The sequence below is a fragment of the Phaenicophaeus curvirostris genome, unplaced genomic scaffold (assembly GCF_032191515.1).
Source record: "Phaenicophaeus curvirostris isolate KB17595 unplaced genomic scaffold, BPBGC_Pcur_1.0 scaffold_606, whole genome shotgun sequence".
Taxonomy (NCBI): domain Eukaryota; kingdom Metazoa; phylum Chordata; class Aves; order Cuculiformes; family Cuculidae; genus Phaenicophaeus; species Phaenicophaeus curvirostris.
In genome coordinates, this window is record NW_027207134.1 from 1 (window position 1) to 22,258 (window position 22,258).

The window sequence follows — 22,258 nt, forward strand, 5'->3', positions numbered from 1 at the left end:
GGGGAAAATTAAAAAAAATGAGAGGAAAAATTAAAAAGTGAGGGGAAAAATTAAAAAGCGAGGGGAAAATTAAAAAGTGAGGGGAAAAATTAAAAAGTGAGGGGAAAAATTAAAAACTGAGGGGGAAAATTAAAAAGTGAGGGGAAAAACTGAAAAAATGAGGGGAAAATTAAAAAGTGAGGGGAAAAATTAAAAAAGTGGAGGGGAAAAATTAAAAAGTGAGGAGAAAATTTAAAAAGTGAGGGGGAAAAACTGAAAAAATGAGGGGAAAATTAAAAAGTGAGGGAAAAATTTAAAAAGTGAGGGAGAAAAATTAAAAAGTGAGGGGAAAAATTAAAAAGTGAGGGGAAAATTAAAAAGTGAGGGGAAAAATTAAAAAAGTGAGGGGAAAAATTAAAAAGTGAGGGGAAAAATTTAAAAAATGAGGGGAAAAATTTAAAAAATGAGGGGAAAAATTTAAAAAATGAGGGGAAAATTAAAAAAGTGACGGGAAAATTGAAAAAAAATGAGGGGGAAAATTAAAAAAGTGAGGGAAAAATTAAAAAGTGAGGGGGAAAATTAAAAAAATGAGGGGGGAAAATTAAAAAGGAAGGGAAATAAGAAAAAGGGTGAGGGAAACGTTCCCGAAGGGGGTGGGCGATGGCAGATGGGGGTCTGGGATGAAGCCGTGGGCGTCCGTGCCTGCGCTGAGCTGCGTGGGGCCGGGGCTCAGACGACGGTGCTGATGCGGGTCCCGCTTTTGGTTTTGGGGGGTCCGGGGGGGGCGAGGGGGGAGGTGGGTCCGGCGCGGGGGAGGTGGGGGGGGCTGAGGGGGGTGTGGGGCGAGGGGGGGGGCAGGGGCGGGTAGGAGGGGTGGGGGGGGATGGGGGAGGACGGGGGGGGGGTGGTGGTGGTGGTGGGGGGGGTGGTGGTGATGGTGGTGGTGGTGATGGGGGCCCCCCCCCCCACCCACGAGGTTTCGGGGTCCCCCCCCGAAGACGAAGTGCTTGGCGGGGGGGGGGAGGCGGGCGGGGGGGGGTGGTGGTGGGGGGGGGGGCAGCGGGGCCGGGCTGTAAAGAGGAGGGGGGACAGGGGCTGGCGGGGAGGGGGGGGGGCCCCCCCGATGCGTTTCCCAGGGCGGTGTAAGGTGTAATGGGGGTGCGGGGGGGGGAACCCCCCCCCCCCGGGGGGCCCGTGCTGCTGGGGGGGGGCGGACAGGGGGGGTTGGGGCCCCCCGTGGAAGCGGGGGGGGGGCGGCCGAGATGGCGGGGAGGGGGGGGGGCGGCGCGGGGCGAGAAGGGGGGGGGGGTTGTTGTTGTTGGGGGGGTTGTTGGGGGGGGGGCTGTTGGGGTACGGAGGGGGGGGGGCGGCGGGGGCGGGAGGGGGGGGGGGGCCGGGACCCCCCCCACCCCCCCCTCCCCCGTGGCAATACTGAGCGTGGAGAGCCTGCAGCTTGGAGGGGGGGGTCGGAGGAGTTGGGGGGCTGGGGGGGGGGGGCGGCGGGGGGGGGGGGGGCCCTGAGGGGTGTGGGGGTGATGGTGGTGGGAGGAGGAGGAGGCCGAGGAGGAGGAGGCCGAGGCCGAAGGGCCCCCCCCCAGAGGGTGATGGTGGTGGTGGGGGGGGTGATGGGGGGGGTGGTGATGGGGGGGGGGGGGGCCCGGGGGGGCCTTTCCCGCGGCGGCTCCCGAAAAGGGACCCCAGGAAGGACGAGGAGGAGTTGGAGCCCGGGCGGGGGGGGGGGCGGGGGGGCGAGCGGCCTCCGGGGGGGGGGGGGCGGGACGGGCGGGGGGAGCTGATGATGGAGCCCTGGGGGGGGGGGGGGGGAGAGGGGGGAAAGGACCAGTTACACCAGTTACTTACACCAGTTACACCCCTTAGTTACACCAGTTAAAAGGGGAGGGGGGGGGCTGCGAGAACAGGAGCACCCCCCACCGGCCCCAGTGAAACCAGTAACCCCAGTGAAACCAGTAACCCCAGTGAGACCAGTGACCCCAGTGCCCCCAGTGCCCCCAGTGACCCCCCCACCAGCCCAGTGAGACCAGTAACCCCAGTGCCCCCAGTGACCCCCCCACCAGCCCAGTGAGACCAGTAACCCCAGTGAGACCAGTAACCCCAGTGAGACCAGTGACCCCCCCACCGGCCCAGTGAAACCAGTAACCCCAGTGAGACCAGTGACCCCAGTAACCCCAGTGACCCCCACACCAGCCCAGTGAGACCAGTAACCCCAGTGAGCCCAGTGACCCCAGTGACCCCCCCACCAGCCCAGTGAGACCAGTAACCCCAGTGAGACCAGTAACCCCAGTGACCCCAGTGACCCCCCCACCGGCCCAGTGAAACCAGTAACCCCAGTGAGACCAGTGACCCCAGTAACCCCAGTGACCCCCCCACCAGCCCAGTGAAACCAGTAACCCCAGTGAAACCAGTAACCCCAGTGACCCCCCCACCAGCCCAGTGAGACCAGTACCCCCAGTGAGACCAGTGACCCCAGTGACCCCAGTAACCCCAGTGACCCCCCCACCAGCCCAGTGAGACCAGTACCCCCAGTGAGACCAGTGACCCCAGTGACCCCAGTAACCCCAGTGACCCCCACACCAGCCCAGTGAGACCAGTAACCCCAGTGCCCCCAGTGACCCCCCCACCAGCCCAGTGAGACCAGTAACCCCAGTGAGACCAGTAACCCCAGTAACCCCAGTGACCCCCCACCGGCCCAGTGAGCCCAGTAACCCCAGTGCCCCCAGTGCCCCCCGTGACCCCGTGGGCGGGGCGCTCACCTCGATGGTGCTGTCCAGGGACCCCACGCTGTTGCGCCGGCCCCGCTTGCCTGGGGGGGAAGGGATTAGGGGGGGGCAGAGACCCCAGACCCCCCCCGAACCCCCAAATCCCCCCCAGGAGACCCCAAAATACCCCCCTGAACCCCCAAATCCGCCCCCAGGGGACCCCAAATACCTCCCTGAACCCCCAAATCCCCCCCAGGGGACCCCAAATACCCCTCTAGGACCCCGAAATTTCCCCCAGGGGACCCCAAAATCCCTCCCAGGGGACCCCAAATACCCCCCCGAACGCCCAAATCCCCCCCAGGGGACCCCAAAATACCCCCCTGAACCCCCAAATCCGCCCCCAGGGGACCCCAAATACCTCCCTGAACCCCCAAATCCCCCCAGGGGACCCCAAATACCCCTCTAGGACCCCGAAATTTCCCCCAGGGGACCCCGAAATCCCCCCTGAACCCCAAATCCCCCCCAGGAGACCCCAAATACCCCTCTAGAACCCTGAAATTCCCCCCAGGGGACCCTGAAATCCCCCCTGAACCCCCAAATCCCCCCCAGGAGACCCCAAAATACCCCCCTGAACCCCCAAATCCGCCCCCAGGGGACCCCAAATGCCCCCTTGAACCCCCAAATCCCCCCAGGGGACCCCAAAATCCCTCCCAGGGGACCCCAAATACCCCCCCGAACGCCCAAATCCCCCCCAGGGGACCCCAAAATACCCCCCTGAACCCCCAAATCCGCCCCCAGAGGACCCCAAATACCTCCCTGAACCCCCAAATCCCCCCCAGGGGACCCCAAATGCCCCTCAAGGAACCCCAAATCCCCCCCCAGACCCCCTTAAAGCCCCCCCAGGAGACCCCAAATACCCCCCGAGGACCCCCAAATCCCCCTCAAAGGACACCACATGCCCCCCTAGGACCCCCAAATCCCTCTCTAGGACCTCCAAATGCCCCTCTAGGACCTCCAAATCCCCTCAGGGGACCCCAAATGCCCCCCTAAACCCCCCCAGGACACCCCAAATCCCCCCCCAGGACCCCCATATCTCCCTCTAGGACCTCAAATCCCCCTCTAGGACCTCCAAATGTCCCTCAGGGGACCCCAAATCTCCCCTTAGGGCCCTCAAATGCCCCCCTAAACCCCCCCAGGGGACCCCAAATCCCCTCAGAGGACCCCAAATCTCCCCTTAGGGCCCTCAAATGCCCCCCTAAACCCCCCCAGGGGACCCCAAATCCCCCCCCAGGACCCCCATATCTCCCTCTAGGACCTCAAATCCCCCTCTAGGACCTCCAAATGTCCCTCAGGGGACCCCAAATCTCCCCTTAGGGCCCTCAAATGCCCCCCTAAACCCCCCCAGGGGACCCCAAATCCTCTCAGAGGACCCCAAATTCCCCCTTAGGGCCCTCAAATGCCCCCCTAAACCCCCCCAGGGGACCCCAAATCTCCCCTTAGGGCCCTCAAATGCCCCCCTAAACCCCCCCAGGGGACCCCAAATCCCCTCAGAGGACCCCAAATCCCCCCTTAGGGCCCTCAAATGCCCCCCTAAACCCCCCCAGGGGACCCCAAATCCTCTCAGAGGACCCCAAATTCCCCCTTAGGGCCCTCAAATGCCCCCCTAAACCCCCCCAGGGGACCCCAAATCTCCCCTTAGGGCCCTCAAATGCCCCCCTAAACCCCCCCAGGGGACCCCAAATCCCCTCAGAGGACCCCAAATCTCCCCTTTGGGCCCTCAAATGCCCCCCTAAACCCCCCCAGGGGACCCCAAATCTCCCCTTAGGGCCCTCAAATGCCCCCCTAAACCCCCCCAGGGGACCCCAAATCCCCTCAGCGGACCCCAAATCTCCCCTTAGGGCCCTCAAATGCCCCCCTAAACCCCCCCAGGGGACCCCAAATCCCCTCAGAGGACCCCAAATCTCCCCTTAGGGCCCTCAAATGCCCTCCTAAACCCCCCCAGGGGACCCCAAATCCCCTCAGGGGACCCCAAATCTCCCCTTAGGGCCCTCAAATGCCCTCCTAAACCCCCCCAGGGGACCCCAAATCCCCTCAGGGGACCCCAAATCCCTCCTTAGGGCCCTCAAATGCCCTCCTAAACCCCCCCAGGGGACCCCAAATCCTCTCAGGGGACCCCAAATCTCCCCTTTGGGCCCTCAAATGCCCCCCTAAACCCCCCCAGGGGACCCCAAATCCCCTCAGGGGACCCCAAATGCCCCCCTAAACCCCCCCAGGGGACGCCAACCACCCCCAGACCCCCTAAATCCCCCTTTAGGACCTCCAAACGCTCCCCACAGGACCCCAAATGCCCCTCTAGGACCCCCTAAACCCCCCCGGGGGACCCCAAATCCCCCCCCTAGAGCCCTCTAAACGCCCCTGGGGCACCCCAAATCCCCCCTTGAACCCCCAAATCCCCCTCTAGGGCCCCCAAATGCCCCCCTAAACCCCCCCAGGGCACCCCAACATTCCCCCCTAGGACCCCATATCTCCCTCTGGGACCCCCAAATCCCCCTCTAGGACCTCCAAACGCTCCCGACAGGACCACAAATCCCCCTCTAGGACCCCAAATCCCCCGGACCCCCATATCTCCTTCTAGGACCCCAAATCCCCCTCTAGGACCTCCCAACGCTCCCGACAGGACCCCAAATCCCCCCCTAGGACCCCCATATCTCCCTCTAGGACCCCAAATCCCCCTCTAGGACCTCCAAACGCTCCCGACAGGACCACAAATGCCCCCCTAGGACCCCCTAAACCCCCCGGGGGACCCCCAAATCCCCCCCCAGACCCCTCTAAACGCCCCCGGGGCACCCCAAATTCCCCCCTGAACCCCCAAATCCCCCTCTAGGACCCCAAATCCCCCCCTAGGACCCCCATATCTCCCTGTAGGACCCCAAATCCCCCTCTAGGACCTCCAAACGCTGCCCACAGGACCCCAAATGCCCCCCTAGGACCCCCTAACCCCCCCCGGGGGACCCCAAATCCCCCCCCTAGAGCCTTCTAAACGCCCCTGGGGCACCCCAAATCCCCCCTGAACCCCTAAATCCCCCTCTAGGACCCCAAATCCCCCTCTAGGACCTCCAAACGCTCCCCATGGGACCCCAAATGCCCCCCTAGGACCCCCTAAACCCCCCCCCCGGGCACCCCAAATCCCCCCCCGAACCCCCAAGCCCCCCTCACCGCTGTCGGAGAGGTCGCGCAGGGAGCTGCTGAGCGCGCTGCGTTTGAGCCCCTCGCCGGGCCCGAAGCTCTCGTCGAGGCTGCTGCGGCTCAGCCCGTTGAGAGCCTCGCGGGGGGACCCTGCGCCCCGACACCCCGACACCCCCTTCTGCTTCTCCAGCTCCGCTGGGGAGGCGGGGACAGGGCACCGGTGACCCCCCCAGTCACACCAGTAACACCCCAGTGACCCCCCCAGCCAGACCAGTGACCCCCAGGGACCCCTGTGATCCCTCCCAGTGCCCCCAGTCCCTCCCAGTGTCCCCTCCCATTCCCTCCCAGTCCCCCAACACCCCTCCCAGTCCGTCCCGGTCCCTCCCAGCCCCTTCCAGCCCTTCCCAGTCCCTCCCAGTCCCTCCCAGTGCTTCCAGACCCCCTCCCAGTCCCTCCCAGTGTCCCCTCCAGTGCTCCCAGTCCCTCCTAACACCCCTCCCAGTCCATCCCAGTGCTCCCAGTCCCTCCCAGTCCTTCCCAGTCTCCCTATTCTGGTCTCCCAGTCCCTCCCAGTCCTCCCAGTCCCTCTATTCCGCTCTCCCAGTCCCTCCCAGTCCCTCCCAGTCCCTCCCAGTCCCTCTATTCTGGTCTCCCAGTCCTCCCAGTCCCTCCCAGTCCCCCCCCAGTCCCTCCCAGTCCCTCCCAGTCCCTCTATTCTGGTCTCCCAGTCCTCCCAGTCCCTCCCAGTCCCTCCCAGTCCCTCTATTCTGGTCTCCCAGTCCTCCCAGTCCCCCCGCAGTCCCTCCCAGTCCCTCCCAGTCCTCCCAGTCCCTCCCAGTCCCCCTATTCTGCTCTCCCAGTCCCTCCCAGTCCCTCCCAGTCCTCCCAGTCCTCCCAGTCCCTCCCAGTCCCCCTATTCTGCTCTCCCAGTCCCTCCCAGTCCCTCCCAGTCCTCCCAGTCCTCCCAGTCCCTCCCAGTCCCTCTATTCTGGTCTCCCAGTCCCTCCCAGTCCTCCCAGTCCCTCCCAGTCCCCCTATTCTGCTCTCCCAGTCCCTCCCAGTCCCTCCCAGTCCTCCCAGTCCCTCCCAGTCCCTCTATTCTGGTCTCCCAGTCCCTCCCAGTCCCTCCCAGTCCCTCCCAGTCCCCCTATTCTGCTCTCCCAGTCCCTCCCAGTTCCCTCCCAGTCCTCCCAGTCCCTCCCAGTCCTCCCAGTCCCTCCCAGTCCCCCTATTCTGGTCTCCCAGTCCCTCCCAGTCCCTCCCAGTTCCCTCCCAGTCCCTCCCAGTCCCTCCCAGTTCCCTCCCAGTCCCTCCCAGTTCCCTCCCAGTCCCTCCCAGTCCCTCCCAGTTCCCTCCCAGTCCCTCCCAGTCCCCCCCCAGTCCCTCCCAGTCCCTCCCAGTCCCTCCCAGTCCCCTCCCAGTCCCTCCCAGTCCCTCCCAGTCCCCCCCCAGTCCCTCCCAGTCCCTCCCAGTTCCCTCCCAGTCCCTCCCAGTTCCCTCCCAGTCCCTCCCAGTCCCTCCCAGTCCCCCTATTCTGGTCTCCCAGTCCCTCCCAGTCCCTCCCAGTTCCCTCCCAGTCCCTCCCAGTCCCTCCCAGTCCCCCTATTCTGGTCTCCCAGTCCCTCCCAGTCCCTCCCAGTTCCCTCCCAGTCCCTCCCAGTCCCTCCCAGTCCCCCTATTCTGGTCTCCCAGTCCCTCCCAGTCCCTCCCAGTCCCTCCCAGTCCCTCCCAGTTCCCTCCCAGTCCCTCCCAGTCCCTCCCAGTCCCCCTATTCTGGTCTCCCAGTCCCTCCCAGTTCCCTCCCAGTCCCTCCCAGTCCCCCTATTCTGGTCTCCCAGTCCCTCCCAGTCCGTCCCAGTCCCTCCCAGTCCGTCCCAGTCCCTCCCAGTCCGTCCCAGTCCCTCCCAGTCCCTCCCAGTCCCTCCCAGTCCGTCCCAGTCCCTCCCAGTCCGTCCCAGTTCCCTCCCAGTCCGTCCCAGTCCCTCCCAGTCCCTCCCAGTCCCTCCCAGTCCGTCCCAGTGCCCCTGTTGTGGGTTCCCAGTGGCTCCCGGCGGCTCGCGGCGGCTCACCCTCGACGCGGTACTTCTCCATCTCCTGGACCTCGGCCACGGACTCGCGGAGGTCGCTGGCGAAGCGCAGCCGGTCCTGGGGACTGGGCGCGTTGAAGACGATGAGGACCTTGCGCTCCCCGCCCGGCGCCGCCGACAGCAGCTTGATCCCAAACTGGTAATCTGGGAGGGGGGAGGGGACGCGGCGTGAGGGACACGGCACCCGCCTCGGGGGGACGGAGGGGGACAGGGACCACCAGGAACATCTGGAGAACGTCTGAGGGACCTCATGGAGGACATCAGGGAGGTTCTATGGAGGACACCATGGGAGGAGATAGAGGGGACATCATGGGAGACCCCATGGAGGGGCTGGAGAAGGAGAGGAACCACGAGGAACCTCACGGAGAACGTAAGGAACATCTGGAGAAGGTGGGAGGAACGTCATGGAGGACATCAAGGAGGTTTTATGGAGGACACCACGGGAGGAGATAGAGGGGACGTCATGGGAGACCCTATGGAGGGGCTGGAGAAGGAGAGGAACCACGAGGAACCTCATGGAGGACATCAAGGGGGTTCTATGGAGGACACCATGGGAGAAGACAGAGGGGACGTCATGGGAGACCCTATGGAGGGGCTGGAGGGGGAGAGAAACCCACAGAGAACATCTGGAGAACATGAGGAACATCTGGAGAACATGAGGAACATCTGGAGAACATCTGAGGAACATCATGGAGGACATCAAGGGGGTTCTATGGAGGACACCGTGGGAGAAGATAGAGGGGACACCATGGGAGACCCTATGGAGGGGCTGGAGAAGGAGAGGAACCACGAGGAACCTCATGGAGAATGTGAGGAACATCTGGAGAACATCTGAGGAACCTCATGGAGAACATCAAGGAGGTTTTATGGAGGACACCATGGGAGAAGACAGAGGGGACGTCATGGGAGACCCTATGGAGGCCACCACGGAGCAGGCTCTGGAGGCCCCGGGGAAGATGGAGTTGGAGCCCCCGAGGAGGCCCCGGAGGTGGCCGTGGGGCTCACAGGCGTTCTGGAAGAGCTGCATGTGCATCTCCACCAGGGGGAAGCTCTGCCGGAAGCTGTAGGTCACCAGGATCTTCTTCTTCTGGAAGATCTTCGTCACCTGCCGAAGCCACCGAGGTTGGTGGGGGAGGGGGGTGGTCAAGGGGAAGGTCCACGGGGACCTCCCCCTTCCGAGGTTCTCCAGGGGGGTCTCGGGGGGCGTCTCACCACCAGGAGGTCGTTGAAGAGGAAGACCTCGCGCTGATGGAGCCCCAGGCGCTGCGGCCGGTTGGGGTCGGGGACCTCGTAGAGTTGGCAGCAGCAAACCAGGCGCCGGTGGGGGAGGGACAGGACCTGGGGACACGAGGAGGTGGGGGGGTCAGGAGCAAGGGGACACCCCACCCCGCCGAGAAATCCACTGGGGGGGCACCTAGAAGATCCTCCACGGAGCCACCGAGAACATCCACCTTGGAGCCACCTAGAACGTCCCTTATGGAGCCACCTAGAAGATCCTCCACGGAGCCACCTAGAAGATCCTCCATGGAGCCACCTAGAAGATCCTCCGTGGAACCACCGAGAACATCCACCTTGGAGCCACCTAGAACGTCCCCTATGGGGCCACCTAGAATGTCCCTCATAGGTCACCTAAACATCCTCCATGAGGTCACCTAGAAATTACTCCATGGGGTCACCTAGAATGTCCCTTATGGAGCCACCTAGAAGATCCTCCATGGAGCCACCTAGAACGTCCCCTATGGGGTCACCAAGAAAGTCTTTGATGGGGCCACCTAGAAATTACTCCATGGAGCCACATAGAAGATCCTCCTTGGAGCCACCTAGAAAGTCTCTCATAGGTCACCTAGAAAGTCCTCTATAGGGTCACCTAGAAAGTTCTCCACGGGGTCACCTAGAATGTCCCCTATGGGGTCACCTAGAAGATCCGCCATGAGGTCACCTAGAAATTACTCCATGGGGTCACCAAGAACATTCTCTATGGAGCCACCCAGAACCTCCTCATGGAGCCACCTAGAACCTCCTCATGGAGCCACCTAGAACCTCCTCATGGGGCCACCCAGAACCTCCTCATGGAGCCACCTAGAACCTCCTCATGGAGCCACCCAGAAACTCCTCATGGAGCCACCCAGAACCTCCTCATGGAGCCACCCAGAACCTCCCCATGGAGCCACCCAGAACCTCCTCATGGAGCCACCTAGAACCTCCTCATGGAGCCACCCAGAAACTCCTCATGGAGCCACCCAGAAACTCCTCATGGAGCCACCCAGAACCTCCTCATGGAGCCACCCAGAACCTCCCCATGGAGCCACCTAGAAGCTCCTCATGGAGCCACCCAGAAGCTCCTCATGGAGCCACCTAGAACCTCCTCATGGAGCCACCCAGAACATTCTCTATGGAGCCACCTAGAAGCTCCCCATGGAGCCACCCAGAAGCTCCCCATGGAGCCACCTAGAACCTCCTCACGGAGCCACCCAGAACCTCCTCATGGAGCCACCCAGAACCTCCTCATGGAGCCACCTAGAACCTCCTCATGGAGCCACCTAGATGCTCCTCATGGAGCCACCTGGCACATTCTCCATGAAGCCACCTAGAAGCTCCCCATGGAGCCACCCAGAACCTCCTCATGGAGCCACCTAGAAGGTCCCCATGGAGCCACCTAGAAGCTCCTCATGGAGCCACCCAGAACCTCCTCATGGAGCCACCTAGAAGCTCCCCATGGAGCCACCTAGAACCTCCCCATGGAGCCACCCAGAACCTCCTCACGGAGCCACCTAGAAGGTCCCCATGGAGCCACCCAGAAGCTCCTCATGGAGCCACCTGGCACATTCCCCATGGAGCCACCCAGAAGCTCCTCATGGAGCCACCTAGAAGGTCCCCATGGAGCCACCCAGAACCTCCTCATGGAGCCAACTAGAACCTCCTCATGGAGCCACCTAGAACCTCCTCATGGAGCCACCTAGAAGCTCCTCATGGAGCCACCCAGAAGCTCCTCATGGAGCCACCTAGAACCTCCTCATGGAGCCACCTAGAACCTCCCCATGGAGCCACCCAGAACATTCTCTATGGAGCCACCCAGAAGCTCCTCATGGAGCCACCCAGAACCTCCTCATGGAGCCACCCAGAACCTCCTCATGGAGCCACCCAGAACCTCCCCATGGAGCCACCTAGAAGCTCCTCATGGAGCCACCCAGAACCTCCTCATGGAGCCACCCAGAACCTCCTCATGGAGCCACCCAGAACCTCCCCATGGAGCCACCTAGAAGCTCCTCATGGAGCCACCCAGAAGCTCCTCATGGAGCCACCTAGAACCTCCTCATGGAGCCACCCAGAACATTCTCTATGGAGCCACCTAGAAGGTCCTCATGGAGCCACCCAGAACCTCCTCATGGAGCCACCCAGAACCTCCCCATGGAGCCACCTAGAAGCTCCTCATGGAGCCACCCAGAAGCTCCTCATGGAGCCACCTAGAAGGTCCCCATGGAGCCACCCAGAACCTCCTCATGGAGCCACCTAGAACCTCCTCATGGAGCCACCTAGATGCTCCTCATGGAGCCACCTGGCACATTCTCCATGAAGCCACCTAGAAGCTCCCCATGGAGCCACCTAGAAGCTCCTCATGGAGCCACCCAGAAGCTCCCCATGGAGCCACCTAGAAGCTCCTCATGGAGCCACCTAGAAGGTCCCCATGGAGCCACCTAGAAGCTCCCCATGGAGCCACCTAGAAGCTCCTCATGGAGCCACCTAGAAGGTCCCCATGGAGCCACCTAGAAGGTCCCCCTGGAGCCACCCACCGGCTTCTTGCCGACGATCATCCTCTCGACGGCCTGGACCTGGGACACGTGGTCGTCGTTGGTCCTCAGCTCGCGGCTCTGGATGCGCTGGTAGATGCCCACCAGCATCTCGCGGGGGATGTCCTCCCCGTTGTCCACCCCTGGCGAGAAGAAGAAACCAACCGTAGGACCTGGAGAACCTGGAAAAATCCTTGTGGGGAGGGCTTGGAGAAGACACGGAGGCGGTGGTGGGACCTCACCTCGGAGGTTCTTGATGAAGTCCTCGAGCTTCATCTTGCGCTCGGCCTTGACGCTGGGGCTGTACATGTCGGTGTTGAGGAGGATGATGGCGAAGGCCAAGATGAAGATGGTGTCCGGGTTGCGGAACTGGCGCAGGAGGGCGGCGTTGCACACGCAGAACCGCTGGCTGCCGGGGGGGGACACCACCTGCTCGCCCGGGACCTCCGCTGGCCCACGGGGACCTCCTCGGCTCCTCCCGGGGTCGCCTAGAACTTCCTTTGATCCATAGAACCTCCTCGGTTCCTCCACGGGGCCACCTAGAAGCTCCTGTGAGCCATAGAACCTCCTCGGTTCCTCCACAGGGCCACCTAGAAGCTCCTTTGATCCAAGGAACCTCCTCGGTTCCTCCACGGGGCCACCTAGAAGCTCCTTTGATCCAAGGAACCTCCTCGGTTCCTCCACGGGGCCACCTAGAAGCTCCTCGGAGCCATAGAACCTCCTCGGTTCCTCCACGGGGCCACCAAGAACCTCCTGTGAGCCATAGAACCTCCTCGGTTCCTCCACGGGGCCACCTAGAAGCTCCTTTGAGCCATAGAACCTCCTCGGTTCCTCCAGGGACCACCAAGAACCTCGTCTGATGGGTCACCTAGAACCTCATCTGGCCCATGGGTCTTCTCACCAGGTCCATGGGGTCACCTAGAAGCTCGTCTGAGCCAGGGAACCTCCTCGGTTCCTCCACGGGGCCACCAAGAACCTCGTCTGACCTCCGTTTCTCCTTCTTGGGTTCGTGGGGTCACCTAGAACCTCATCTGATGGGTCACCTAGAGCCTCATCTGGCCCACGGGTCTTCTTCCCTGGTCCATGGGGTCACCTAGAAGCTCCTCTGAGCCAGGGAACCTCCTCGGTTCCTCCATGGGGTCACCTAGAGCCTCATCTGAGCCCTGGATCTCCTCCCCTGGTCCATGGGGTCGCCTAGAACCTCATCTGATGGGTCACCTAGAGCCTTATCTGACCCCATGGAGGAACCAAGGAGACCCATGGGGTCACCTAGAAGCTCCTCTGATCCATGGAATCTCCTTGGTTCCTCCATGGGGTCACCAAGAACCTCATCTGACCTCCGTTTCTCCTTCTTGGGTTCATGGGGTCACCTAGAACCTCATCTGATGGGTCACCTAGAGCTTCATCTGGCCCACGGGTCTTCTTCCCTGGTCCATGGGGTCACCTAGAAGCTCCTCTGAGCCAGGGAACCTCCTCGGTTCCTCCATGGGGTCACCTAGAGCCTCATCTGAGCCCTGGATCTCCTCGGTTCCGCCATGGGGTCACCTAGAACCTCCTCTGAGCCCTGGATCTCCTCCCCTGGTCCACGGGGTCACCTAGAACCTCATCTGATGGGTCCCCTGGAACCTCCTCTGAGCCCTGGAGCTCCATCCTTGGTCCACGGGGCCACCTAGAACCTCGTCCCATGGGTCACAAGAACCTCCTCTGACCCCATAATCTCCATCCTTGGTCCATGGGGTCACCTAGAACCTCGTCCCATGGGTCACAAGAACCTCCTCTGACCCCATAATCTCCATCCTTGGTCCATGGGGTCACCTAGAACCTCGTCCCATGGGTCACAAGAACCTCCTCTGCCCCCTGGAGCTCCTCGCTTGCTCCACGAAGAACCGCGATGACCTCCCAGGACCCCCCGGTCCCTCACCTGAAGGCCTCGATCAACCTCTCGACCTTCTGGGCTTCTCCTTGAACCCGAATGTGCGACTGGAACTTGCGCAGAGCTTCGTCCAGCTCCATCCCGGAGAAGTCCATCTCGTCCACCACGCAGCTGCAGGAGAAACCCAAGGCGCGGTGGGTGGCCCCTGAGGCCCCGGTGGGACCTCCAGGAGATCCCCCGCGGGGCCGCCGGCTCCTTACTCGAGGACGTCGCGGTTGAATTGCTTCTGCCGGTTGCCCAGGAACTCCCCGATCATCTGGCGGCTCAGGCCCTTCCTCTCCAGGATGAAGTGGGCCACCCCCAGCGGCGTGTCCGACAGGAAGCCCCTCTCGATCAGGTACTGGATGCCCTTCTCGGGCTTCCTGAGGAGAAAGCGGGGGGAGATGTGGCCCTCAAAAGGCGGCTGGAAGGTTCTACGAGCCACCGGGACCTTCCTACGGGGCCTCCAAGACCATCGAGATCTTCTTATGGGGCATCGTGAGCTTCCTATGGGGCCACCAGGGTCATCATGATGTTCCTATGGGGCCTCCAAGATCATCAAGATCTTCCTGAGGGTCATCGTGAGCTTCCTATGGGGCCACCAGGGTCATCATGATGTTCCTATGGGGCCTCCAAGATCATTAAGATCATCTTATGGGTCATCGTGAGCTTCCTGTGGGGCCACCAAGGTCATCATGACATTCTTATGATGTTCCTATGGGGCCTCCAAGATCATTAAGATCATCTTATGGGTCATCGTGAGCTTCCTATGGGGCCACCAGGGTCATCAAGATCTTCCTGAGGGTCATCATGAGCTTCCTATGGGGCCACCAAGGTCATCATGATGTTCCCATGGGGCCTCCAAGATCATCAAGATCTTCCTGAGGGTCATCATGAGCTTCCTATGGGGCCTCCAAGATCATCAAGATCATCTTATGGGTCATCGTGAGCTTCCTATGGGGCCACCAAGGTCATCATGATGTTCTTATGATGTTCCTATGGGGCCTCCAAGATCATCAAGATCTTCTTATGGGTCATCATGAGCTTCCTATGGGGCCTCCAAGATCATCAAGATCTTCTTATGGGTCATCGTGAGCTTCCTATGGGGCCTCCAAGATCATCAAGATCTTCTTGTGGGTCATGAGCTTCCTATGGGGCCACCAAGGTCTTTCTATGGGGTCACCAAGGCCTTCCTATGGGCCACCCAGGTCATCACGACCTTCCTATGGGTCATCATGGTCTTCCTATGGGGCCACCAAGGCCATCACGGGCTTCCTGTGGGTCATCATAAGCTTCCTATGGGGCCACCAAGGTCATCATGGCCTTCCTATGGGTCATCATAGTCTTTCTATGGGGCCACCAAGGTCATCATGACCTTCCTATGGGTCACCGTGGTCTTCCTTTGAGGCCACCAAGGTCATCATGACCTTCCTATGGGTCATTGTGGTCTTTCTTTGAGGCCACCAAGATCATCATGACCTTCCTAGGGGTCATCATGACCTTCTTATGGGTCACCATGATGTTCCTATGGGGCCACCAAGGTCACTATGACCTTCCTATGGGTCACCATGATCTTCCTATGGGCCATCATGACATTCCTATGGGGCCACCAAGGCCACCACGACCTTCCTAGGGGCCCCCGTGACCTCCTATGGAGCCACCGAGGCCCCCCCCCCTCCCTTTTCTCCACCCCCTTCTCCCCATTGAAGCTGGTAGAACATCCCCCTGGCGTCCACCACCACTTCCACCCCCTCCCACCGCCGGGGACCTCCCAGAGCGGCCCCGTCCCCTCCTTCTGGAGCCCCAGACTCCACCCCACGTCCCGGCCGGGGCCTCCAGGCCTCGGTTCCTCCTCCTCGTCCTCCTCCTCCTCACTTGTTGAAGAGGTTGAGGCCGATGCGGTACTGGCGCCGCTGGACGACGTCGTTGTGGAGGGCGGGCGAGTCCCAGCTCTGCCGCGGCTCCCGCTGGTAGGTGGGGGCCTTGCCGGGAGGTCCCCCCGGCGGCTGCGTGGGAGGAGCCGCCATGGCTGAAGGAGGAGGAGGAGGAGGCGGTGGAGGTGGCCTCCTCAAGCTCTCCCGCGAGGAGGAACCCGACGAGCAGTTGAGGCTCTCGTTGGACTCGGAGCTGCTCCCCAAGCTCTCGTTGTCTCCATCGGAACCTTCCTGGGGAGGCGGCGGCAGAGGAGCCACCGCCGAGGGGGGGGGTGGTGGAGGTGGTGGTGGTGGTGGCCCCGGGGGGACCTCGGGGTGGAAGCAGCGGTGGGGAGGACCTCCTCGGGGCAAGGTGCCCCCGGCGGTGGCCCCGTCGCGCTCGTAGGGGCCTCCGCGGTTGACGGAGCCGCGCTCGGAGCGGTCGCTGAGGTCGGCCGAGCTGTCGCTGGGGGGCTCCACGGTCAACAAGGGCGGGTGGCCACCTCCTCCTCCACCAGGTCCACCACCTCCACCAGGTCCACCACCAGGTCCTCCTCGAGCTCGGCACTCGAGGCAGGAGGGACCGCGGCGCGGAGGCTCCTCGGGAGGTCCCCAGCGTTCCACCGCCGAGCCAGAAGAAGAAGATGGTGGAGGAGGTTGAGGAGCAGAAGGTGGAGGAGAAGGCGCCGCGGTGGCCGCAGAAGGTTCCGGGCTCGGAGGGCGCTCGGGAGAACGAGGAGAAGCCGGGAGGCCCTCGTCCAGGTAGAGGGTGACGTCGCTGGTGGAGGTGGCGGCGCTGTCGCCCGCGGGGACAACCCCCCCCAGGGCCTCGTCGATGGAGGCCGCCAGCGACTTCACCTGAGGGCGAGGAGGACGAGGCGTTAGGGTCAGGAGAAGACAACCAGGAGAAACAAGGGCGCCCGGGGACCTCAACGTGGGTTTCGGGACCTCGACGTGGTTCTTGTTGACCTCAACGTGGGTTTTGGGACCTCAACGTGGTTCTTGGGACCTCAACGTGGTTCTTGTTGACCCCAACATGGTTCTTGGGACCTCAACGTGGTTTTTGGGACCTCAACGTGGTTCTTGTTGACCCCAACATGGTTCTTGTTGACCCCAACATGGTTCTTGGGACCTCAACATGGTTCTTGGGACCTCAACGTGGTTCTTGTTGACCCCAATGTGGTTCTTGGGGCCTCAACGTGGTTTTTGGGGCCTCAACGTGGTTCTTGTTGACCCCAATGTGGTTCTTGGGACCTCAACGTGGTTCTTGGGACCTCAGTGTGGTTCTTGTTGACCCCAATGTGGTTCTTGGGAACCCGTCAAGGTTCTTGTGACCCCATCAAGGTTCTTACGATCCCCTCGTGGTCCCTGTGACCTCAACGTGGTTCCCATGACCTCGTCATGATCCCCCCCGACCTCGTCATGGCTCCTGTGGTCCCATCATGGTTCTTGTTGACCTCAACATGGTTCCCATGACCTCATCATGGTCCCCAAGATCTCAACATGGTCCCTGTGACCCCGTCGTGGTTCTTGGGACCTTCCATGAACCTTGGGACCTCCATGACGCCCATGACCTCCATCACCCCCATGATCTCCATGACCCCAATGACCCCCACGATCTCCAAGACCACAATGACCCTCATGACCCCAATGACCCCCATGTCCTCCATGATCCCAATGACCCCCATCATCTCCAAGACCACAATGATCCTCGTGACCCCAGTGACCCTCATGACCCCAATGACCCCCATTCCCTCCATGACCCCAACGACCCCCATGATCTCCAAGTCTTCAATGACCTTCATGACCCCATGACCTCAATGACCCCCATGATCTCCAAGACCCCAATGATCCTTGTGACCCCCATGACCCCCATGACCCCAATGACCCTCAAAACCCAACGACCCCCATTCCCTCCATGACCCTAACGACCCCCATGACCTCCAAGCCCACAATGACCCCCATGACCCCAATGACCCCCATGATCTTCAAGTCTTCAATGACCCTCATGACCCCAATGACCCCCATGATCTCCAAGCCCACAATGACCCCCCTGACCCCAATGACCCCCATGTCCTCCATGACCCCAATGACCCCAACGACCCCCATGATCTCCAAGTCTTCAATGACCCTCATGACCCCAATGACCCCCATGATCTCCAAGCCCACAATGACCCCCCTGACCCCAATGACCCCCATGATCTCCATGACCCCAATGACCCTCAAAACCCAACGACCCCCATTCCCTCCATGACCCTAACGACCCCCATGATCTCCAAGCCCACAATGACCCCCATGACCCCAATGACCCCATGACCTCCAAGCCCACAATGACCCCCATGACCCCAATGACCCCCATGATCTTCAAGTCTTCAATGACCCCCATGACCCCAATGACCCCCATGATCTCCAAGCCCACAATGACCCCCATGACCCCAACGACCCCCATGTCCTCCATGACCCCAATGACCCCCATGATCTCCAAGACCACAATGACCCTCATGACCCCCCTGACCCCAATGACCTCCATGATATCCATGACCCCAATGACCTTCATGACCCCCATGATCCCCATTCCCTCCATGACCCCAATGACCCCCATGACCTCCAAGCCCACAATGACCCCCATGACCCCAACGACCCCATGACCTCCAAGCCCACAATGACCCCCATGACCCCCATGTCCTCCATGACCCCATGACCCCAACGACCCCCATGACCTCCAAGCCCACAATGACCCCCATGACCCCAATGACCCCCATGATCTTCAAGTCTTCAATGACCCCCATGACCCCAATGACCCCCATGATCTCCAAGCCCACAATGACCCCCATGACCCCAACGACCCCCATGTCCTCCATGACCCCAATGACCCCAACGACCCCCATGATCTCCAAGTCTTCAATGACTCCCATGACCCCAACGACCCCCATGATCTCCAAGACCCCAATGACCCTCATGACCCCAACAACCTCCATGTCCTCCATGACCCCCACGACCCCCATGAGCCCCGTGCCCCCCACCTGCTGCGCGAAGGCCTCCTCCAGGTCTCCGGCGGCGCCTCCGAAGTCGGCCGAGGCCGAGAGCTGCCGCGCGGGGCTGGCGGCTCCTCCGGCTCCTCCGCCGCCTCCTCCTCCTCCTCCCGCGCCGCCGGCCTCGCCGGGGGCCCCCCCTCCGTCCAGGCCGGCGCGGCACGACCCCCCGTAGCGCGGCGCCCGCCGGGGCCCCCCCAGGACGCCCTCGTCCAGCGAGGCGGGTTTCCCCTGGAAATAGGGCGGCGGAGGAGGAGGAGGCCCCGGCGCCGGAGCCGGGGGGCCCCGGTCGTACTCCTCGAAGGAGAATTGGAGGCGCAGGCCCGGCAGAGCCAGGCGGCGGGCGCGGCCGCCCTCGCTGCGCAGCCGCTCGAACTTCTGAGCCATGCGGTAGCGCCGGAAGGCCGCCTGGATGGTGCGGGCGGCGCGGCGCGTGCGGAAGTAGCCGCCGTACTTGCGCTCCAGCATCTCCACCTGAGGGGAAAACCAAGATGGAGACGGCGAGGAGGGAGACGGCGAGGCCGGCGGGACGCGGGGGGACGGGGGGAGTCGGCGAGACGGAGGGACGGGGGCGGCAAGATGGGGGCAGCAAGATGGCGGATGTTGGGGATGGATGGAGGCGTCAAGATGGGGGCATCAAGATGGGGACATCAAGATGGAGGCATCGAGATGGAGGTGTCAAGACAGGGACATCAAGATGGAGGCGTCAAGACGGGGACGTCAAGACGGGGACGTCAAGATGGAGGCGTCAAGATGGGGGATGTTGGGTATGGATGGGGGCGTCAAGATGGAGGATGTTGGGGATGGATGGAGGCGTCAAGATGGGGGCATCAAGATGGGGACATCAAGATGGAGGCATCGAGATGGAGGCGTCAAGACAGGGACATCAAGGTGGAGGTGTCAAGATGGAAGCGTCAAGATGGAGGATGTTGGGGATGGATGGAGGCATCAAGATGGAGGCGTCAAGATGGGGGATGTTGGGGATGGATGGAGGCGTCAAGATGGAGATATGGGGGCGTCAAGACGGGGGCGTCAAGACGGGGGCGTCAAGATGGAGGATGTTGGGTATGGATGGAGGCGTCAAGATGGGGGCATCAAGATGGGGACATCAAGATGGAGGCATCGAGATGGAGGTGTCAAGACAGGGACATCAAGATGGAGGCGTCAAGACAGGGACGTCAAGACGGGGACGTCAAGATGGAGGCGTCAAGATGGAGGCGTCAAGATGGGGGATGTTGGGGATGGATGGGGGCATCAAGATGGGGGATGTTGGGGATGGATGGAGGCATCAAGATGGAGGATGTTGGGGATGGATGGGGGCATCAAGATGGGGGATGTTGGGGATGGATGGAGGCGTCAAGATGGGGGCATCAAGATGGGGACATCAAGATGGAGGCATCGAGATGGAGGCGTCAAGACAGGGACATCAAGGTGGAGGTGTCAAGATGGAAGCGTCAAGATGGAGGATGTTGGGGATGGATGGAGGCATCAAGATGGAGGCGTCAAGATGGGGGATGTTGGGGATGGATGGAGGCGTCAAGATGGAGATATGGGGGCGTCAAGATGGGGGCGTCAAGACGGGGGCGTCAAGACGGGGGCGTCAAGATGGAGGATGTTGGGTATGGATGGAGGCGTCAAGATGGGGGCATCAAGATGGGGACATCAAGATGGAGGCATCGAGATGGAGGTGTCAAGACAGGGACATCAAGATGGAGGCGTCAAGACAGGGACGTCAAGACGGGGACGTCAAGATGGAGGCGTCAAGATGGGGGATGTTGGGTATGGATGGGGGCGTCAAGATGGAGGCATCAAGATGGGGGATGTTGGGTATGGATGGAGGCGTCAAGGTGGGGGCGTCAAGATGGGGGATGTTGGGTATGGATGGAGGCATCAAGATGGAGGCATCAAGATGGGGATGTTGGGTATGGATGGAGGCGTCAAGGTGGAGGCGTCAGGATGGGGATGCGGGGTCATGGATGGAGTCACCAAGATGGAGGCATCAAGATGGAGATATGGATGGGGACATCAAGATGGGGGCCTTGGAAACATGGATGGAGTCACCAAGATGGAGATCTGGGGGCACCAAGATGGTGGCATCAAGACTGGAGACATGGGCACATGGATGGGGACACCAAGATGGGGACATGGGCTATGGATGTGGCACCAAGGTGGGGGCATCAAGATAGGGACCACCACATGCGTCTGGTGACCATCTCATGGCTTTGGTGACCACCATGTGGCTTTGGTGACCATCATACATGGCTTTGGTGACCACCATGTGAAGTTGATGATCATCATACATGGCTTTGGTGACCATCGCATGGGTTTGGTGACCACCACATGGCATCTCATGGCTTTGGTGACCACCACATGGCTTTGGTGACCATCTCATGGGTTTGGTGACCATCTCATGGCTTTGGTGACCACCATGTGAAGCTGATGATCATCATACATGAGTTTGGTGACCACCACGTGGGTTTGGTGACCATCTCATGGCTTTGGTGACCACTTCATGGCTTTGGTGACCAGCACATGGCTTTGGTGACCACCATACATGGGTTTGGTGACCACCCTGGAGATGTTGGGGGGTTCCCTCGGTACCTTCTTGTCCTGCAGGTCGGTGGAGAGCTCGTAGGTGTCGCTCAGCGCCTTGGGCCTCTTGCTCTCCTCCTCCTCCTCCTGCTTCCGGAGGGCGACGCTGGCCGGCTGGGGGGGCAGGCGGGACCAGCCCAGGCCTGGAGATCCTCCTCCTCCTCCTCCAGCTCCTCCAGCTCCACCACCAGAACCTCCTGGGCCTTGGGGGTGACCGCGATACGGGGCGGGACGCCCGGGGCTCTCAGTTCCTGGACCTCCAGCTTCGCTGCCTGGAGCTTCGCCGTCCACGCTGCGGTGGTGGTGGGGGGGACATCGAGTCATCTCCTGGTTGGGACCTTCCGAAGCACCTCGAGATCCTCAAGGAACCTCAAGGGGTCTTCAAGGAACCTCAAGGTGGCTTCAAGAACCTCCAAGGTGGCCTCAAGAGCCTCCCAAGTGGCTTCAAGGAACCTCAAAATGACCTCAAGGAACCCTAGGGTGGCCTCAAAGTGGCCTCAAGGATCCCAAGGTGGCCTCAAGGACCTCAAGGTGGCCTCAAGGACCCCAAGGGGGCTTCAAGGACCTCTCAGGTGGCTTCAAGAACCTCAAAATGACCTCAAGGAACCCTAAGGTGGCCTCAAAGTGGCCTCAAGGATCCCAAGGTGGCCTCAAGGACCTCAAGGTGGCCTCAAGGACCCCAAGGGGGCTTCAAGGACCTCTCAGGTGGCTTCAAGAACCTCAAAATGACCTCAAGGAACCCTAAGGTGGCCTCAAAGTGGCCTCAAGGATCCCAAGGTGGCCTCAAGGAACCCCCACATGGCCTCAAGGACCTCAAGGTGGCCTCAAGAACCCCAAGGGGGCTTCAAGGACCCCTCAGGTGGCTTCAAGAACCTCAAAATGACCTCAAGGAACCTCAAGGTGGCCTCAAGGACCCTCAAGGTGGCTTCAAGAAGCTCTCAGGTGACCTCAAGGACCTCCAGGTGGCCTCAAGGACCTTCTAGGTGGCCTCAAGGACCTCCAGGTGGCCTCAAGGACCTTCTAGGTGGCTTCAAGGAACCTCAAGGTGGCCT

General features: G+C 61.3%; 1 protein-coding gene across 1 annotated transcript; it reads right to left on the minus strand.

The window, feature by feature from the left end:
• Positions 1 to 1,646: 1,646 nt before the first annotated feature.
• On the minus strand, positions 1,647 to 21,382 carry LOC138735228 (IQ motif and SEC7 domain-containing protein 2-like; the record flags this gene model as incomplete). Its single annotated transcript, XM_069883133.1, is given in 15 exon segments — positions 1,647 to 1,785; positions 2,751 to 2,800; positions 5,913 to 6,077; positions 7,952 to 8,113; positions 8,975 to 9,074; positions 9,182 to 9,307; positions 11,734 to 11,900; positions 12,000 to 12,166; positions 13,679 to 13,801; positions 13,891 to 14,052; positions 15,545 to 15,651; positions 15,691 to 16,440; positions 17,100 to 17,381; positions 18,303 to 19,088; positions 21,216 to 21,382. Coding segments are annotated over 14 exon segments (3,280 nt in total), but the record flags the coding sequence as incomplete, so codon positions are not given.
• Between the last annotated feature and the right edge of the window lie 876 nt (positions 21,383 to 22,258).